General features: G+C 35.6%; 1 protein-coding gene across 1 annotated transcript in view; it reads left to right on the top strand.

Annotated features, from left to right (window-relative positions):
• Positions 1–21,275, top strand: part of R3HCC1L (R3H domain and coiled-coil containing 1 like) — a 101,511-nt gene that overhangs the window by 60,341 nt on the left and 19,895 nt on the right. Inside the window, exon 3 of the mRNA XM_064373996.1 lies at positions 10,160–11,976. Coding sequence (XP_064230066.1) covers positions 10,174–11,976 — 1,803 coding nt within the window. The 5' untranslated portion in view covers positions 10,160–10,173. The remainder of the gene's footprint in view (positions 1–10,159; positions 11,977–21,275) is intronic.

Here is a 21,275-nt window from a genome sequence, read left to right as displayed (position 1 = left end):
TGGGTTGACAGTGATACTGTTGACCAAACTATGAAATTGGGGAGAGGAGAGCAATGAATTTTTTTTGAGAGGATGGCTAGAATTTAAAAGTATATAATTATCTTAGTGCCCAGAAGTCTTATAGTTTACTTGTATCACTTAATATAATTTTTAATATTACACTTAATTACAGACATACTAAATTTGCCTTTAAGGTACTTCTGTTCCTTTACAAATGGACACATATACTGCCGAATGGAAGGACCATGGCATCTCTTAGTATTGCCAGTTTGTAAGTAGACCAGTGAGAATAAAGAATATTCTTGATAGTATAGTGAAACCAAGGAAATATAAAGAAATGATTTGAAATCTAGAGCCTTCCACAGTTTCAAACATACATAAAAAGCCTGTATTTTCGGGAAAAAAGTAAAAGGTAAGTTGGGAAAAATGCTCCTAAATTTGTTGGGGCTGACTTTTACCTCTCAGATTGTTGTCGAATTGGTTTTGTTTTCTGATTTATGTAACGTGAATAGACTTTACTTCTTTGGATCTTTTAAAAAAATCATTATGAACTAAAGTGTTTGCAGATAAGCTTATCTGTACATTCATGCTTTAGTTGATTTCCTGATTTATTGTGTTCCCATGCTGCTGAAGCCAACAAAACAGAAGGAGAAAAGCAGATCTTGTGGCATTTGGGATATAGCAAGATCTTAGACCAGTGCTAACCCATTAGAATTATTTAATGTGGACTGCGAATGTACACCACATATGTAATTCTAAATTCTTTAGAAATCACTTTAAAAAATACAAAAATAAACAAATGAAGTTAATTTTTATGTTTTATTTATTGCAGTATATCCAAAATAGTATCATTTCAACATATAATCAGTATAAAAATAATAGACCTTTTGCATTTTTTTGTACCAAGTGTTTGAAATCCAAGTGTATTTTATATGCACAGCACATCTCAGTTTAGACTAACTACACTTCAAGTGCTTGATAGCTACTTGTGACTAATTGGACAGTACAGTCCTAGATCATTCTTAAACTAAAAAGTAGAGATTGCTCAGCATTCTGCAATATTTGAGAGTATCTTTCCAACATGGAGTAATTTATGTGCTGCTTGTTTCATTTTCCTGTCAAGTATATTAAAGAGTTTCTTCTTTTGTCCTCTCATTTTCCTGCTTACAGAAATTTTATCCAATAAGTATCTGCTTATCAATATTAATTGCCTTTACTTTCTCTTACACATTTATAGTAAGTCCTATTATGCCAAACAAAAGCATATCTTTAAATTTTAGTGATTTTGTTTTAATTACAAGAATACTACATGTTCTTTTTGTAACCAATTTAAACAATACTGTAGCATATGTTGTATAAAAAGATAATAATTCTTTGTAACTTTTTCCTCTTTCAGTTCCTGCTCTCCCAGTTATAATCAGTGTTAGCGATTTAGGTAATAGGTTTTTTCCTTGTTAGGAATATACACTTAAGAGAAATTCCTAATTGAGAAAATTAGTATTTGGAAAATACCTCTTAAAAGTAAAGCTATTAAAAATAGAGATAAAATTTATTCATTATTAATGAAAAAGATTTGTTAGGGACCGTATTCAGAAAGGAAAACATTTTACTATATGTATATTATTTTACTAAATGTTTATCAAAATTTAAATTGTAGTTACAGCTATGCTTATTCTCAGAATTAACAAAGAATGATGTGATATCCTCTTGGCATAATTTTTCCAATAAAATTGTGTAATTGTCTGATAGCATCCTTCATTTTGTGTTTGATTTTTCTAGCATTTCTTATATAAACTAGCCTTGTACCTCATTTTTTTCAAAACTCTTGAGGGTTTCACCAGTTTCTCAAGATATTTTCTTAACCCTTTAACATTGTCTTTCTCAATTCTTATTCTTTCCTCATCCTTCTTTAGTTGTTGAGTGAATTATCCTATCTTCAGTTGTTGAGTGGTTTGATTCTGCCAGAATCAAAGGGTCTTAAAGCTGTGAGACGAGCACTTTCTTTAATATTATTTTCATAGACTTCATGAAATCCTGCATTCTTTTTAAAGTTTGTATTTTCACATTACTGTTGAGTTGCATTGTATTTACCTTGTACGATTGGGTATTTACAGCATTAGGCTATGAGTGAGAAATTAATAAACAAAACCAGGATACATGGTTACAATAGGTGTTGCTGTCTAGGAGAAACAGATACCAGGGGATATTATGAATACTAGTGTATCATAAGGGCCTTGATTCCCTCTGCAAACTTGTAACTTAAGGAATTCAATGTCTATTTAAGTAACAATAGCTAACTTTTATGGAGACTTTTACCATGCCTGGCAAATTTCTGTACATGTATCTTTTTAGGTTATCTGCTCAATGTGACTATAAGTCTATTATTATCCCCATTTTATGCTTTAAGTAAACTGAGGCTTAGAGCAGTAACCTATGTGTTACAGAATTCCCACAGATAAAGCCCCACCAGAGTTGAACTCACTACCCAAAATTTAAGGATGAGATAAAATGATGTCTGGGACTTACTTTAAAATAATTCAGATGTTCATGGGTAAAATGAATAAACGTTGGCCATTGTTTGAAGCTGGCGATGAGTTTTGTAATACAAATAAAAACAGCAACAACAAAAACTTTGGAATATAGCCAATTAAGTCACTATCCCAAGAAGCTAATAAAAGACAAATAGAATAATCCTAAAGAAATTTGAAAGAAGGAGAAAATAAAGATGAGAGGATAAATTAATGAAATAGAAAAATTAAGAACAGAGACAATCTGTAAAACCAAAATCTGGCCCATTGAAGAGTTATAAAATAGACTTCTGTTGGGACTGCTCAACACAAAAGGAAGAAAGTACAAATAAATGATATTAAGCACAAAAAGGGGGACATATAGCAGAGAGAAAGCAACAACAACAAAGTACTGTGAATAACTTTTATATCAGTACATTTGAAAACCTATGTCAAAGGCAGATTTTCTGGAAGAAAGAGACACTGGAATAGACGTTTAACATTAGAGAAAATGAATCATTTTTAAACATCTTCACCAAAAAGTATGAGTCCTAGACAGTGCTACCGAGGAATTCTACCAATAGTAAGCCCACCCAGCCTTACTTTATGAATCTTTAACTTACATATTGTGTCTTACAGTAACCTTGGTAACCCAATCATGTAACTCCTACTACTGGGAGGGAAACTCATAGACCAGTTTCACTTGAATATACATGCAAAACCCTCAATATTGACAAGCCAAATGAACAATCAGGCATTTGTCCTGACATGAAATATTCCATATTTTTCCATTGATTTGAAGTGCCACTTTTATTATGAAATGAATTCCATATAGATGTGGGTCCATTTGCAGGGGTATACTTGTATGCTTAATCTGTTATCTTGAATTAAAAGCCTGTCTGTTGAATCTTAACATTCAAGATATTTGCATTGGCATTTAAATGTATGAGAATTATAATGGTCTGATAGTATATGCTTTATATAAATATCTTTCTGTTGCATAGTTTTTTGCATATCATTTGAAGAGGATGCCAGGATTAGAACTCAATATACTGAATACCTCATTTGAGACATTTTATAATTCCAAAGAATATATTATCATTCAAACAAATATAAGTTGATACAACTTAAAGATATTATTCAGAAAATAGATCTGAAATAAATATATTGTCTAAATGTTTTCCACAAAAATATTTTCCTTCCATACCTTCCCATGTGCCTTGCCGCCTTCCCTGAGGAATTGGAGATAACTTTATAATAAAGGGACAGAGAAACAAATATTACCAGACACCTGAGATGGATTAGTCACTGCATTTGAACACCAAACTTAATTCTGCGTTTTCTAGAAAAGAAAGCAGAATGGGACATATTATGCTATGTCTGGTAAAGAAACTATATGACTTCGAGAGACGTGCTTTTTTTTCTTTGTTTTATAAGTGAGATACTGGAAAGACGATAGTTGCCTTCAGCTTTGTTTTTGCAAAAGTTGGGAAATGTTTTTTGAATGGATATTTTCTATATTGACCAGTGACTATACAAGATGAGATTTTTTTTTAAGAGCTGGGGTCTCACTACATTGCCCAAGCTGAAGTGCTGTGGCACAGTCATAGCACACTGCAGCCTTGAACTCCTGGCGTCAAGCTGTCCTGTCACCTCAGCCTTCCAAGTAGCTCAGATTACAGGCACATGCACCTGACTGAGACTTTAACATTATATCTTAATTTAGGGAATCTTAGCATCTGTAGTGAGCTAAGATAAATGGTTTACTTTTGCTTTCAGAAAAATTCCTAATTGGTAAATATGGAGGGGCTGCTCAAGTTGGAAAATCATCTGTTTGCAGCCATCACAGTAAAAATTGAATCAAATAAGAATAATCAGATTTAGCATTTAGGATGCAACTGATAGCAGGAGGTTTTGATGAGGAAGCAGAATATTTACATGCTTTTAAAGTGCTACACTGCTTATTAATTGCAAGGGAGAAAATACATAGTAATTATACAGTAGAGAAATTGGACAATACTTGGACTGGATGATCAAAGTTAAGAGCATCACTGAAGGATAGGAAAAGATCATGTGCCTCAAGATGTGATGCACTGACACATCACCACCATGAAGTGTTCTGACTGAAAATGTGTAACCTCAGTCTAATCTCGGGAACACATCGGACAGACCTTCTATGAGGAGCATTCTCTTAAAAAATGGGGTTGGGAGGGGAGCTGTTCTCCCAAAATGTCAACATCATAAATGACAGCTTTCGCTGTGAGGATGTTCTAGAATGTCAGAGGCTAAAGACACCTGGCAATTAAAGGCACTACCTGACCCTAACTGGATCCTGTATGGAAAGGGAGATACTCTGTAAAGGACATTGCAAGATCACTTGACAAAATTGGAATACTTATGTTAAATGAAAGTATTATATCAGTGTTAAATATGCTGACATTGATAACTATTTATAGGAATATATTATACTTTGAAGGATTTAGGGCAAAGGGCCATAATGTCTGTAATTTGCCCTCAAAAATGTTCAGGAAAGAAACCACACGTGTGTGTATGTTTGCGTAAAGAGAGGAAGAGGAGGAGGAATATGCGCTATTGCAAATGATAAAATAATTGAGATAAAATATTAACCATATATGAATATGGCTAAACAGTATAAGGGCACTATTTGTATTATTTTTACTTTTATAACTTATCTATAGGTATGAAATTATTCCCAAATAAATTTAAGACAATATATATAATTTTAGCTATGGTGCATTCTGATGAACTGAAAATTTGTTCTAGAAGAATGAATAGTTAGTATGCCCATTAGGCAGTTTCTCTCAAATATCAGATGTCTCATGTGAGCCTTTGGTAAATACTGAATTAAATCAATTCATGGTTGAATTACCACAGTGAGTGCCTTAAGTGCCAATACTCAGTTGTTGATTGAAGAGGGATCCATATGTTTTAGATACCAAATATGGGACAAACAGCGTTGATGTTCTGTTGTGAAAATATAAAAGCTCGATTTATGTTGTGCTTGTTTAGTTTCTCATGAAGATGGATCAGAGAGGTACTCAAAGGAAGTTACCAGTATTTTCTCTCAGGGAGCCTTGGAAACTGTAGAAGCAATTGGACAGGTGCTCAGGTATGATCCCAATGTTCAAAAGTATAATATAGAAAAAAATGATTTGGCCTAAAATATTTAAAAGGCATGTGTTAGTAATTGACTGACCTCCACTATGAAGGAATCTGAATTTTTATTCCCTTTAGAAAGTGTGATTTTTGAACAGAAGTGCATGCTGATGGCCCTTCAAGGATAAATTAGCTGCAAAATGCACCCCAAATAATGGATTCTATCCAGTTAAGAAGGAAATAAGATGGATAAAAAGCACTTAGAACATTGTGGAAAAGTTAAAACTGTTAATAAAGAGAAAATGTCAGCCGGGCACGGTGGCTCACACCTGTAATCCTAGCACTTTGGGAGGCCGAGTGGATGGATCACCTGAGGTCGGGAGTTTGAGACCAGCCTGACCAACATGGAGAAACCCCATCTCTACTAAAAATACGAAATTAGTTGGATGTGGTGGCTCATGCCTGTTATCCCAGCCACTCAGGAGGCTGAGGCAGGAGAATTGCTTCAACCCAGGAGGTAGAGGTTGTGGTTAGCTGAGATCCCGCCATTGCACTCCAGACTAGGCAACAAGAGCAAAACTCCATCTCAAAAAGAAAAAAAGAGAGAAAATATCAAGTGCTATTAGTAAATAGCAGGGTGGGAAAATTTTAATCCAAGGTACATTTTAAAAAATTGTGTATGGCAGGCAGCCCCACTCCCAATGTGAAAAGCCTTCCATGCCTATAGTTGCAAAAGAAATTCATAAAAATGCAACAAGGCTTTAAATTAAATTGGCAATGTAGTGTTCTCCTTTTTTCCACGGTTTTGCTTTCCATGGATTCAGTTCCTGTGATCATCCATGGTATGAAAATATTACACACTATAAGATACTTTGAGAGACCACACTCACATAATATTGTTACATAAAATATGTATGTAAATTTATATATTTTATGTAACAATATTATATATTGTTATACTTGTTCTATTTAATTATTAATTATTGTTCATCTCTTTCTCTGCCTAATTTATAAATTAAAATTTATCATAGGTATGTATGTGTAGTAAAAGACAGTACATATGGAATTTGGCACTATCCGTGGTCCAGGCATCCATTGGGGATCTTGGTACATATCCCCTGCAGATAAGAGCAGGGACTACGGTATCTTGACAGTCCATAAGATGGAGATGCTCCTCCTTTTTTGTGTCTGTGAGTTATGAAAGAATGAGCATAGTGGTGGGTTGGAGTGTCTGCTACTGGCCTGAGAGCTGACTGTCAAAATTTTTGGAATTCTGCAAACTGATTATTAAACACAGCTATTATTAAAAATTAAGGTACATAGGCTTACTATTAAAATTACAGTTTTACAAAACTAATAAATACTTCACACTCATCAGTTCCTAATTATTTTACTACATTTTATTATGATGTGTGCTTTTGAAGTTATTTATGTATATCGTACCTCTGGTTGAAATACTATAACCGTGTGCTTTTTGTACATTTTTTACCAACTCTGGTGATGTCACAGTGATTACTAGAAATTAGCTATGACAAGAATATTTACACTACAGAGATTGCCAAATACCCTAAATAGGCTTTGATTTATTATTTCTTGATTGTCTAGACTTAAAGTGATAGGGAAAATGCTGCTAATGAAATGTATCATGTCTTTAGCTATTGTAACAAACAATAAGTATATATTCTTCCGTTATTAAAAAATTATTCAACTAAGAAGTCACTCACATCGTTGACATCAATGACATAAAGAAAAACATTAAGTAATACTATGAAGTACACTTGGAAAGCTGATGGCTGAATATTTGCCAGGACACTGCTGCTGGTCATGGCACAGTCAAAATCATTGCTTTGGTAGGAAATAGATAATATAAATTTATTACGCTGATTTTCCCCTTTAGGAAATAGTATTATGACTATTATGTGAGCATTAAGAAAAAAGGTTGAATTTTAAAAGTCATTAACTTTGGCACATAATAATTTTAAAGTAGATAATTTGAAGCGTTTGATAGGTCTGTTGCAGATTAGAAATAGAATCATAGAATATACAGTTTCTCTGGTATATGTCAGTCATCCAGCCTTTATCTAAATTCTTCTAGAGACAGAGCACATTTCCTGATAATAACATTGGAGAACTTACATTTAGCTGAATTTTGTTTTCCTTTAATTTCTGACAACTGATTCTAGTACTGACTTCTGGTGAAACATAGAAACATAAGCAAGAAATTTTGTCTCTTTTATAGAGCAACCAGTCTTTCAGGTATAAAGGTAGCCATGGTTTTTCACTTAGAACTCTTTGGGCAAGAGTTATACCTTTCGTTCTTTTAGCTCTACATTGTGTGACATATTTTCTAGACTCCGTAATCTAAGAGTGTGTTGCCTTTTTAAACGTCATGTCATGATTTTGGGGCTTTTATTGACCTTGTGAATGAAATAAAAGCCTTTAGATTTTTCTTTGTGCAAATTGTACAGAAGTCATGTCTTCTGCCTTTTGTTTGATTCTTTAAAAAAAAACACTTCAAAACATCCTTGTATTTACTGTTTTATACTTTCATATTGCTTTCAGCACAGCATTTCAGATTATAGAAATGATTTTGAATTTTAATTTTATAATTTTTGGTATTCTATCAGTTTTGTGTCAGTTGCAGGTTTGATAAGCACTCACATCTAAATTATTGTATAAAATGTTGAATTTCAAAAAGCTATATAATCCTCCTTTAAATAATCTCTAAATTCATCTCCACCCAATATTATTATTTTTTGTTGTTTAATCTTTTGTGAGTCCATTTATCAATTCTGCTAAGTAATCCCCATTTCATCATTTTATATCCAGAAGTTCGTTATGATATATTTTGTCAGATATTTTGCTTACTGTAATCAAGATGTACTATGTCTCTGGTATCCCTTCCTATGAAACACACTTTAGTACCTCTGTCTTTGAAAATTAGGTATTTTTTGAAAAATCCTGGCATGACTAAATGTTAAGGTCATATTATTCCACAAATGGAAGATATAAAATACATGAAGAACATTGGACTAGATATTAACTAAGATATAAAAAGAGAAAATCATCCCTGGAGATATTTGATGATCAAGGCCACAGTGTTACTTGGACTGAAAGGAAAATAACCTGTGCCATGAAAACAGAGCTTTTTCACTGAGGAAGTATTCTGGACCAGGTGAAATTTTAGGGATCTGGAATGGAGTGGACAGGATTCATTAACCTTTTTTCCTCTCTGCTTTCTCATTATCTCCTTCTTTTGAAATGTATGTTGTGAAATATTAACAGTGGGTGCATCTGCATGTATGTAGGTGTTTCTCTGTTGTGTATAGAACCTCCTTATTCTCTTTGCCCTAGACAAATGTATCCCTATTTCACTGCATTATTTTGAAAATTAAAAGAATAACTTGGGCTGGGCATGGTGGCCCACTCCTGTAATCCCAGCACTTTGGGAGGCTGAGACGGGCGGATCACCTGATGTTGGGAGTTCGAGACCAGCCTCACCAACATGGAGAAACCCCATCTCTACTAAAAATACAAAATTAGCCAGGCGTGGTAGCGCATGCCTATAATCCCAGCTACTTGGGAGGCTGAAGCAGGAGAATCACTTGAACCCGGGAGGTGGAGGTTGCGATGAGCCAAGATCTCACCATTGTACTCCAGCCTGGGCAACAAGAGCGAAACTCTGTCTCCAAAAAATAATAATAATAATAATAATAATAATAAATAACTCAATATGAAATTCCCTAGCACATTTTCTTCTATTTAGTAGATAGTAGATAAAGGTTTGTTTAACTTTTGTTAAATTTCTTCTTGTTAAATTCCATTGAGCAACCATGATGGAGGTTGTCAGGAAGTTACTAGAGTGAATTGTCTTGTCACAATTTCCTTGGTCTTCTACCCTTCTTCATCCTACCCAGATCTGTTTTATTACTGCTGGAAGCAAGGAAAATTCATAGCAAGTCACTTACTAAATGGTATTAATAGAATAATACTTTGTTCTTTTTCACTACTTTTCTCTTTTCTAAAAAATCTTAGATCAAAATCAACATCTTTTAGAAAGCATTCTCTGAAAAGTCATTTCACTTTTTAGACAACAGTCTAGTTACTCTTAAAATCATTTTATATGTGTATATATTTATATTGGACAATAAAAAATAAAATAAAATAAAATAAAAAACTGGGCACAGTGGCTCATGCCTGTAATCCCAGCACTGTGGGAGGCTGAGGAGGGTAGATTGCCTTCAGCTGAGTCTGGGCTTGAGACCAGCCTAGGCAACAGGGTGAAACTCTGTCTTTACCAGAAATACAAAAAAACCCAAAACAAAAAAACAGCCAGGCATAATGGCATGTGTCTGTGGTCCCAGCTACTCAGGAGGCAAAGGTGGAAGGATCGCTTGAGCCTCGGAGGCAGGTGGCGCCACGGAAGTCCAGCCTGGGTAACAGAGTGAGACTGTGTCTCGAAAACAAAAAAGGAAATCTTTTGGCTCAATACATTGTAATTAGTGTCTGATAATTAAATCGTTCTTCTCTTGCAGATTGTGGTGGTGCCATGCAGCAAGAAGCAGAGAGATGCAGAGTTCGAGCCAGAAGGCCTGACATGGCACTTTATGTACCAAAAGCTCGAAGGGGTGCAGTACTCCTTAAGACGGGTGATGAAGAAGAAAGCTGTGGTTCACCTAACTCTGTGGTGAAAGAAAAGCAAAAAGAAAGTTCTCCCTCCCATAAAGAAGTCTTTAGAGACAAACCAGAGGCTCCAAGACTAAGTATCAATCCTGACAGAAAGCATAACTGTAGAGAAGGAAAGAAATCTTCAACAAAATTAAGAAAGGATACATGCCTTCAAAAAACAAATAGCATTTGTTCTAAGAGAGGAACCACTGAATCCAAAGAAGTATTATCCCAAGGACATCAGCAGGGAGCCCCAAATGCTGGGGTTATACCTAATGCATCTTTACAGAGACATTTTAAACCAAAGAAGGGGGAGTGTTTGGAAGTCAAAACTACAGATGTGACAGGGCATGGGAGTATACTTCTATCACAGGCCTGTTCAGAAATCAGTGAGGCTCAGTTTCCAAGCAGACCATTCCAAAATGTGGAATTCTGTGACTTCGATAGGCATGAACCTGATGGGGAAACATTTGAAGACAAAGATTTGGAAAGCAGAATTGAAACCGATGCCAAGGTGTTGGAGATACTGTCTGAGTTTCCTAGAGTTTTTAGTTCTGTAATGAAACCTGAGAATATGATTGCACCAACTAAACTAAGCGCTGATTCTGGAATTGTACAACAAGGCATGCAAACATCAGATGGAATATTGAAGTCCAGCAGCGGAGGCATCACCACTGCTTCTGTTCCTGGAAGTCCAGATGGTGTCTCTGATCAAACTTGCATAGATTTTGAAGCTGAGAATGTAGGTAGTATAGCCAGTAGTACAGGTTTCATCTTAGATCAGAAAGATACAGATTCCATTTCTGAAACTATGGGTCACGTCTCTCATAAAATGACTACAGTCAGCAAATTAGAGAGCACAAATGACACTGTTAGTCCAGTAATGATTAAAGAATGTGAGAAGAATGACAGCGCTGCTGATGAGTTACATGTGAAGCACGAACCTCCTGATACAGTTGTCTTTGCTCATGAAACACCTAGAGACAATGGATTTAAGAATGTAGCTGACATTACCAATAAAGCATGTATGATGGACACTACAGGTATGTCCTGTAGTGATCATGTAACTGTTGACATCCCTTATGTAGTTGCAGTTAGAATAGCTGATGAGACCTCTAATAATAAACATAATTTCTCCAAGTTTATAGGAATGAGCGCAGATGCAAACCCTCTTCATGTAGCTAGAAGTGGGAATGATACTGAAAATTTCAGCAACCTGACTGCTTGCTCAGATATTTATGCAGAGAGTATTTCATCTCGTTTTACAGAGTCAACAGGAAAGTTGATAGAGAGCTTGTCAGATTGTGCTTCCTCCTTACCTATAAAAAAGATTGCTGGTAGTAATTATAACACTTGTTTGGACTCTGAACTCAGTATGTTGAATGGGACAAAAGTACTTTCCAACAGTGCCGTGGGCAGTGATCTGGGTAGTACTGGTGATACAACAGAAGCATTGCATGAAGTAAGAACTGCTGAAGAGTTCAAAACAAAAGAGCAAGACGACTCAGAGGATATAGAATTTGGTATATCTACTCCTAATAGGGAATCATTATCTATGGAAACATCCATCGAACCAAAAGCAACTGAAACTTCTTACACAGAGGGAAGTACTGCGACTGAGGAGAGCTGGGAGTCTATGTTTAATGATGATGGTGACTGCCTGGATCCACGTCTTCTACAAGAGGTATGTTTAATTGAAATTGCTTGATGCTTAGACAATTTATAGATCAGTGGTAATTTTGATAGACATTGATGCACATTCACTGATACTTAAGAGTATCCTGCAATAAACTAATAGACTTGTAGACTGAGAAAAGAATATATGATAGATCTTTAAAAAATAAAACATATACAATTGAGCTATATCTATGATAGCCAAGTCCTGAGAGATCTTATTGAATAAAAATGAATTTAATGGATTTTGGCTATCAGTTGAGGAAATACAAAGGAAAACTTCTTCAAAAGGTTTTTCTGTGTTGACAAGGTATGTTTTACATGGGCCTATTTAAGGGAAGGAGAATAATTTATTACGATTGTTATTTATATTTCATTTTCTAGTGGATGTTGGAATGTTAGACACTCTAGAGGGAAGGGAAGTAGAGAAAGGAAGGGTAAAATACAAGAAAGTATCATTGTTTTTTAAGGCCTTTATACTGGATTAAATTGAAGAATAAATTACTATTTAGCATAAATAGAAAATATAAGTGAATGATATGCTGGCCAGTTAGAATTCATAAATAAATATTAGATTTGAGGCATATTAGAAATAACTCAGTTCAATCTTCTTGTTTTCTTAATCAAAACGTTTACTCTGTATCCAGCATTTAAATTCCTTACCATAAATAAGAATCATTGGTTTTAAGTAGTAAAACCACTCCCTCTTTCATTCCCTATAGTGGGTTCACATAAATTTTGCCTGGAAGAGAACAAAATTGTTTTCCTTGAAGAGCACCAGTTTTATAAATGAAGAAGTTGAAGCTTAGTGGTCACACCTTTAGGAAAGGCAAGATTTCAATCTAGTTCTGTCTTAAGCCAATGTTCATGTTCTTTGTACGAGACCATTTCCTCACCTAAAGGGTTTCTTTTGAGGCATTCCAAAGATCCTTTTGAATACTAAGTGATGAATCTTTTGTTTCTGAGAACTAAGCTAGAAGTATAGAAAAATTATCACATGTCTGTGAAAGAGCCACATGAGACTAAAAAGGGCAGTCCATTGGACAGAACTGACTTTCCAATACACGAGGCAATCCCACCTCGTTCTTGGGAAGTGTTTGTGCAGACCGAATTTCCCTGTACCACAAATGAGCACATCCTACTGTCAGGTCAGGAAACACTATATCTTAAACGTTCCTTAGAACAGAATATAGAGCAGAGAATATCTTAGAATGAGCATCCATCATGAGCCCTTGAAATCACTTGCAAAGTTATGTACTTATGTGCATTTTTTCATACCTTTCATCGGACTCTCAAAGGCAGTGATTTCCAAAGTATGGTCCCTAGACCAGCAGCACGGGTATCACCTGGGAACTTTTTAGAAATGCAAATCCCTTAGCCCAGCAAACTGTCTATTTACAACTTTGTCAGGTGATTCTGATGCATATAAAGCTTGAGAATCACTGCTCAGAGGTCATACACACACTTAAATCTCACACACTTAAATCTATGTCAGAATGTAAGTGGGGAACTACAGACCACTGTCAGCGACTGTCAGCCCATAATTAGAAAAATACTGTTCAGTGGATGTTTGAGATCCAAATCAGGTTAAGAAATGATAATGAGGCGGGAAGTTAGGTGGATATGGAGATGTTATTAAGAATTAAAGCATTGAGAGAAGGCTTTAGTCTGAGAAACAGTGTTCACATGAGTTGGTGAAAGGACTACATGAGGAATAGAAAGCATGAGAACACGTAGGAGAGATGAACAGCTTCCTCTGAAGGAAGAGCACCGCTCTCGTGGCCTTTTACATGTGGTGTAGTACTCCAATAAATATTTATCCAATGGATGGAGTTGATAGGGCAGAATTGGGAGCTCTGTTTGTAGGGTGGCTCCAGGGGCTTTCAAACATCAGGGGCTCGAACTTGGATTTGGTGAGGTGGCTTGTGGATATGACTTGTGTATTGGAAGAGGGGGAGTTCAGGTGTACAACTCGGTTTTTCAGGTCTTTCCAGTGTTTAGAGAAGGTGTAAAAGAATTTAGGCAACAACTCAGTATTTTGAGGAGCATAGTAACATAGTTAAAGAGGACGTTGGGATGACCTAAAGCTGGAATTGAGAGGAAAACAGAGAATATAATATTTTAAGCTGAAGATAGACAGTGCCTGGATTATCCAAAATTGTGTTTGGATTATCTTTGGAGGTACTTGGAAGAAACTAGGGTCTGTTTTGAGGAAAGAGCATATATGAGAGCAGGAAGGAGGGAAATGGATTGAAAATGCAAGTAGCAGATCCAACTCCAAAACTATGGGCTCTACTGCTTTGGGTTTTAGAAAATGTAATAATAATGTTATTAAAAGATGTCACAAATCCAGTAACATTCATAGCCCTTTGATGACTTTTAGTGTATTATTTTTATTGCTCCAAACATACTTTATTAAGTGCTAAACCAGAGTGAGTACCTGCCTACCTTGAAAACTTTCCAACCGAAGGTTTTTGGCTATTTTCCCAGCTGGCCTGTTTCTTGATTGATAATGGCTAGACATATGGAGGTATGTCTAATACTTCTAATAGGTATGCCATAGAGCAAGGTGTGACAGCCATTGGCTTGTGAAGCAATTTCCTGTGACATTTGAACCTCCAAAACTGCCTCAGGGGGTTAGAGTATAAGTAGGTCATTATTGAGCTCCCAGAACTGCATCTCTTGATGAGTCTCCAAAAATCACACTTAGTGTCCTAAAGCCATGGTATGGAATGCCCAGAAACTTAAGTTGGTAATTGATAAAGGAGACGATATGGGCATGACTTTTTTTTAGTCCTCTGAATTCTTGGTAGAAGAACACAAGAGTTATTGTTCACTAGAAAAAACTTTCATAGCCACTACTGACATCTGTACTGATCAGCAGATCTATTGGTAGGAGGATTAGTGGGATGCCAGCAACATAACACTCATGTTGATAGATACCAGCATGTGTCACCTTCATTGTCATTTCTGGCCCTGATTTGAATTTTTAGATAGGGGTAAATATTTAGGAATTTCTTAACTTTTAAGAATTTGAGTCCTTCCTTTGGTTACAAAAGACCACTAATATTATACAACCATATTCTGTAATACTATGTAGACCATAATGGGAAAGAGAAGAGTAAAAGGAATACCATCTTTTCCCACTCATCTTCCTTCTTTGTGTGTGCTAACTTATATTTTTATACTCTGTCTCCCTATAGTGTTTTGTAAAATTGCTGTCCATGTTAAGTGGAAAACCCAAAATTGAAAGGAAAAATTTATAATCTAGTCACTAAAAGGAAATTATATGACATACAAAGAGAGGAAAGCCCTTCATATCCCAACCCCTAGAGGCCTCATAAATAGTTGGTAGCCCATCACCTTTCAGTTAGCTAGCAAATATTGAACACGTAGAGTTTGATAAACCATAAATCCCAAATACCTAGTTATATGTTGTTATCACTGCTGTGTTAAAGGCACTGTGCTACATGCCTTCCTTTGCTCTGAAGTTGTTTGTGTTTTATTTGGAGAGAGTACGTAACTATGTGACCAGTCACACAGCAATCTGCAGGGTAATTAGTATAAAACAACCTTATAACAGATGTTTTAAAACTGTATTTCATTACCTGATAAGTGACACAGAAAATGACTTCAGGTAGGATGGGGAAAAAAGAACAAAAGGGGATTAGATCCCCCCATGCTAGACTGGTTGATGCAGTTTCATGTGGGCAAATAGAGTTAAACAAGAGATTATAGTTCCCACTTTTACTATGTTGTTCTGTGTTCCTAATTTCTGTTTTCCATTCTGTTTTTTAAAAATGTATAGACTTTATTTGTGAATAGTTTTAGATTTATTTAAAAAAATTGAACAGAGTATGGAGTCCATATGTACCCCCTTACCTGTCTAGTTCTAATTTTTTTTCACAGTATCTTTTATTAGTTCTAGCTCATTTTAACAGATTTATAATTCATATTTTTATAAAAATGTCTGAATTGACATGTTATTGACTGCCTAAGTGGGGATTTATAGACTCACTTTCCAGATGCTGTATATTCTAATGCAGTCAGTTGGGACATCCAGTGAAGAATCTGAGTGAATTATGTACTCTGTTTTTATTGTTCAGTCCATTAGTGAATGATGACTAGATCTCTGGTCCAAACAGTAAAAGAGAAAATTAAGTAGATTCCAGTGCTCATAGTTTGTTTTGTTTTTGTAACCAGGTGACTCCTAAAATAAAAAATCTCCCTTCTGAGCTATGTTATATTTGTTGCATAACATTTTTTCATCAGAATCAGCATACAAGCCAGTAGCATTTTCATTTCTGATCCCCTTTCAAAACTAAAGAAAGGTGAACAGTTCTGGGCCTGTATTGTCAGTACAAGGAAGCTTTTATTTAAGGATTCTTGTCTGAAGATTCAGAGATTCCTAATGTACCTTGCTGTGTCCTTAACAGTGCTTGTTTCAGTGAACTCCATGAGATATGGTATGTGGAGTATGGTTGGGGCATTTTTTAATTTATCAGAGTTTATAGCAAATCATAAAATCTTAAATTGATTTTCTTCAATAGAAAATGAGTTAACAAGCAGTTAAATGGAAGAGAAAAACAGAAATAAAGGGCTTGAATAACCTCACCTACGTAATTGAGAATTAACTATATGGGTTAATTCTATGTAAATAGATTTTTGAAGCAACTGTAGTAATTTTACACCACCAACTTGTGCTCAAATCTTGTTGTCCTTGTCCCTGTAAACCCCAGTGCCTCTCATTTAAATTTGTTATACCCATAACTGTAAAGTGGTTTATTATGTTTAATTGTATTTAATTAAAAATACCCACAAAAATGTTCTTATTCCTATCTTCCAAGATGAGCCAGAATTTATATTATAGTCCTTGACATATAGGGACTCAGAACTAGCGCTTTATCCCCTGTCTTAGAGATAGAACTGCACAAGTCATTTTTAAAAAGTGGAATGTTAGCATTTAAAATCATTTCTGAAAGTAAGTCTCATTAGTTTCGCAAGACTGTCAACTCCTTAAACATTGATTCGGCAGTCTAGTCGAGCTCTAGTCTAGTCTAGCCTATAATCTAGTCTGGCCCCTTCTTGTTTTATAGATAAGGTAACTAAGGCCCAGAAGGGTTGTAGCTAAAGTAAGTTAGTGCCAGAGTTGGCATTAGCATCTGTGCCTCCTGGTTTCTAGTCCTGTGCTCTTTCCATGACATTAAGCCTTTGTCTCTACCTGACAGGTCTCAGCCAGTCAACAGATATTGAACAAATATTCTGTGCCCAGGACTGATCTTGGTGATGTTGGGGGTAAAAGAGAAGGATAACAATATTTAAACAGTTTACATAGTCTTGTGGAACTAATAAGACTTACTTATTCTCAGGAATGACTAGAAAAAAAAAAGAGTATTCTATTTCAATGAATTGAAAATCCCTTTGATTGTGAAATATATCATTATTTTATGTATTACTAAGATTAGAAAAAACATCGATACAGTGTTTTTCCCTTAAAATTTTAATTTTATGCATATTGAAACAACTCTTAATTAGAAATAAATTTTATCATATTTCGACTTCACATATAAAAAATATAAAATAAATTGGTTAAGATTTTCCTAATATTTTATATTCACAATCCAACTCTAATAATTTCTGATTCAGCCACTGATATTGATGTTTTCCTATTCATTGTCATCCACTTTGCCATTAAGAACTTTGATGATGCAGCATTTCTTAAAAGAATACATAAAATAACCAAAAATCTTTGTTGCTGGATTCTCTAGACACCTTTGCACTTACGTAGCGCTACTCTGATATCTGGAATTTTCTTCCACATTACTGACCACCCTTTCTGCCAGTTTTGGTGCTGGTGCTTCTGATACACATGTGCAGGAAGCAATAACAATATGCATGATTGTGATGCGTCCTGATGTCAGTGATGTTAAAATGTGAAAAAAAAAGATATATCTTAGAATTGATGAAATGTGATATATATCCAACTGCTAAATGTTATGAGATAGTGGTATAGGAAAGGAAAAATCACCAAACTGTAGTAAACAGGGAAAGCACATCAAGAGGAGTTAAAGATTGAAGCTGGATCTTGGGAGAGGAAGGTTCATGAGCACAAAAAGCATTCCAGGTTGTGAGAACAGCTCGTGAAAAATACAGAATCCTTCCAGAATCAGGTCCTGAGTTTGTCACTATCAGAAGTTTAGATGATTTATTTTGAAATTTTGTTTTCTTTTTATAATTTATTCTGAATTTTCTTCGTGAGTTATTAACGAGGACAATTAAAAGTTTATTGGTAAAGGGAAAGAAAAATGTATCAGTTTTTTCCCTCAAATTCTAGAGTGTCATCCAGAATCATTTGAAAAGTATATGTTGTTACCTGAGCATGGTGGCTTACACCTGTAATCCCAGCACTTTGTGAGGCAGAGGCAGGTGGATCGCTTGAGTACAGGAGTTCAAGACCAGCCTAGGCAATATGGGGAAACCTCATCTCTACAAAAAATTCAAAACTTAGCCAGGCATAGTAGCATGTGCCTGTGGTCGCAGCTACTGGGGAGGGTGAGGTGGGAGGATTGTTTGAGCCTGGAAGGCAGACACTGCAGTGAGCCAAGTCACACCACTGCACTTCAGCCGGGGCAACAGAATGAGACCCTGTCTCAACAATACATATATTTGTTGTTGTATAAATCAAATAAGTCTTGGGTTTTTTTGTTTTCTGTTTTTTAGGTGGTGGGGTTTGCGACAGAGTCTCACTTTGTTGCCCAGGCTAGAGTGCAGTGGCATGATCTTAGCTCGCTGTAGCCTCAAACTCCTGGGTTCAAACAATTCTCTTGCTTCAGCCTCCCGAGGAGCTGGGGCCACAGGTGTATGCCACCATGCCTGGCTAAGTTTTTTTAAGTTATTTTTTGTAGAGGAGGGCTCTTGCTCTGTTGCCTAGGCTGGTCTTGATCTTTTGGCCTTAAGTGATCATCTTGCCTCAGCCTTCCAAAGTGTTCGGAGACATGAGGTATGAGCCACCACACCCAGCCTAGAATCAGTCTTGTTAAGCATGCATTTGGGCAAAATAATTAACTTGAAGCCTGTGTGTTTTATTCATTCTATAAATATATATTGACTGCCTAGTTTGTATAAGATAATGTGTTCAGTGGGGGAATGTAGGAATAAATATGACATGTCAGTTATAGTTGAATTTAAAATCGAAATGTTGGTAAGGAAATTGAAACTCCATCTTTCCTTACCAGCCTTATTTACTGAAATAAGGTATTAGTTTGCTAGGGCTGTCATAACAGTTTTATAGTTTCAGGTCTTATGTTTAAGTCATTAATTCATTTTGAGTTGATTTTCATATATGATAAGAGATAGGAATCTAGCTTCATTCTTCTGCATATAGACATCCAGTTTTTCCAGCACCGTTTATTGAAGAGGGCATCCTTTCCCCAATGTTCTTGGTGCCTTTGTCGAAAATCAGTTGGCTGTAAATGCATGAACAGAATAGGGTTCTCCGTTCTGTTCTATTGGTCTTTATGTCTGTTTTTACACCAATACCATGCTGTTTTGTTTACTACAGCTTTACAGTATTTTTTGAAATGAGGTAGTGTAATACCTTCAGGTTTATTCTTTTTGCTCAGTATTACTTTCACTATTCTTTGTCTTTTGTGGTTCCATTCAATTTTTTTTTTTTTTTTTTTGGAGACAGTCTTGCTCTGTTGCCAGGTTGGAGTGCAGTGGCACGATCTTGGCTCACTGCAACCTCCACCTCCTGGGTTCAAGTAATTCTCTTGCCTCAGCCTCCCTAGTAGCTGGGACTACAGGTGTGTGCCACCATGCCCAGCCAGTTTTTGTATTTTTTAGTAGAGATGGGTTTTCACCATGTTGGCCAGGATGGTTTCCATCTCTTGACCTTGTAATCCACCTGCCTCAGCCTCCCAGAGCGCTGGGGTTACAGATGTGAGCCACCGTGCCCAGCCTCCATTCAAATTTTGGTATTGTTTTTTCTATTTCTATGAAGAATTATCATTGGTATTTTGATAGGGATTGCATTGAATCTTTAGATTGCTTTAGGCAGTATGGTCATTTTAACAATATTATTCTAATTCCTACACACGCGATGTCTTCAGGTTTGTTTGCATTCTCTCCAGTTTTCTTTCATCAGTGTTTTATAGTTTTCCTTGTAGAGAGCTTTCCCTTCCTTGGTCAGATTTACTCCTAGGTATTTTATTTCATTTTTTATGGTTATTATAAATGAGATTGCTTTCTTAATATTTCTTTTTTTCAGTGAGTGTGCTATTGGTGTACAGAAATGCTGAGTTTTATTGGTTGACTTTGTATCTGGTAATTTATTGAATTTCTTTATCACTTCTAAGAGATTTTCTGGTGGAGTCATTAGGTTTTTCTATATATAAGATCATTTCATCTTCAAAAAGATACAATTTGACTTTTCTTTTCCAGTTTAGCAGCCCTTTATTTCTCTTACCTGTTGGTCTGTCCAGGACTTCAAGTACTACATTCAGTAGGAGTGGTGAAAGTGGACATTGTTGTTTTGTTCCTATTCTTAACAGGAAAAGTGGAAAGCTTTTCCCATTCAGCATAATGTTAGCTGTGAGTTTGTCATATATAGCCTTTATTATGTTGAGGTTTGTTTCTTCTATTCCTAATTTGTTGAGAGTTTTTATCGTGAAGAGATACTGAACTTTATCAAGTGCTTTTTCTGTATCTATTGAGATGTTTTTGTGGGTTTTGACCTTCATTCTGTTGATAAATGTATCATATTTTTGCAAAAATCTTCAACAAAATACTAGCAAACCAAATTCAACATTAAAAAAAATGATCAAATGGGGTTTATTCTAGGAATGCAAATATGATTCAACATATGAAAATTCTATGATTTGACCATGGTTAGTCTAGCTGGTTTATTGATTTTGTTTTTTATATTTAAAAAAACTTTGTTTCGTTGATTCTTTGTATTTTCTTAGTCTCTCATTCAGTTCCACTGTCATCTTTATTATGTCTTTCTTTTTACTAATTTGGGGTTTGGTTCTTGCTTTTCTAATCCTTTGAGGTGCTTCATTAGGTTGTGCTGAGGAGAATGTATTCTACAGTTGCTGGATAAAGTATTCCAGTAATGTCTGTTAGATCCATTTGGTTTACAGTGCAGTGTAACTCCAATGTTTCTTTGTTAATTTTCTGTCTAGATGATCTGTCCAGTGCTGAGAGTGGGATGTTGAAGTCCCCAACTATTATTGTATTGGAATCTATGTCTCCCTTTAGATCTAATAGTATTTGCCTTATATATCTGGTGCTCTCTTGTTAGGTCCA

The sequence above is a fragment of the Aotus nancymaae genome, unplaced genomic scaffold (genome assembly GCF_030222135.1).
Source record: "Aotus nancymaae isolate 86718 unplaced genomic scaffold, 86718_ANA_hifiasm-v0.15.2.pri h1tg000010l, whole genome shotgun sequence".
Lineage (NCBI taxonomy): Eukaryota > Metazoa > Chordata > Mammalia > Primates > Aotidae > Aotus > Aotus nancymaae.
Note: the sequence above shows the minus strand (reverse complement) of the source record. Positions and strands in the feature narration are given on the sequence as shown.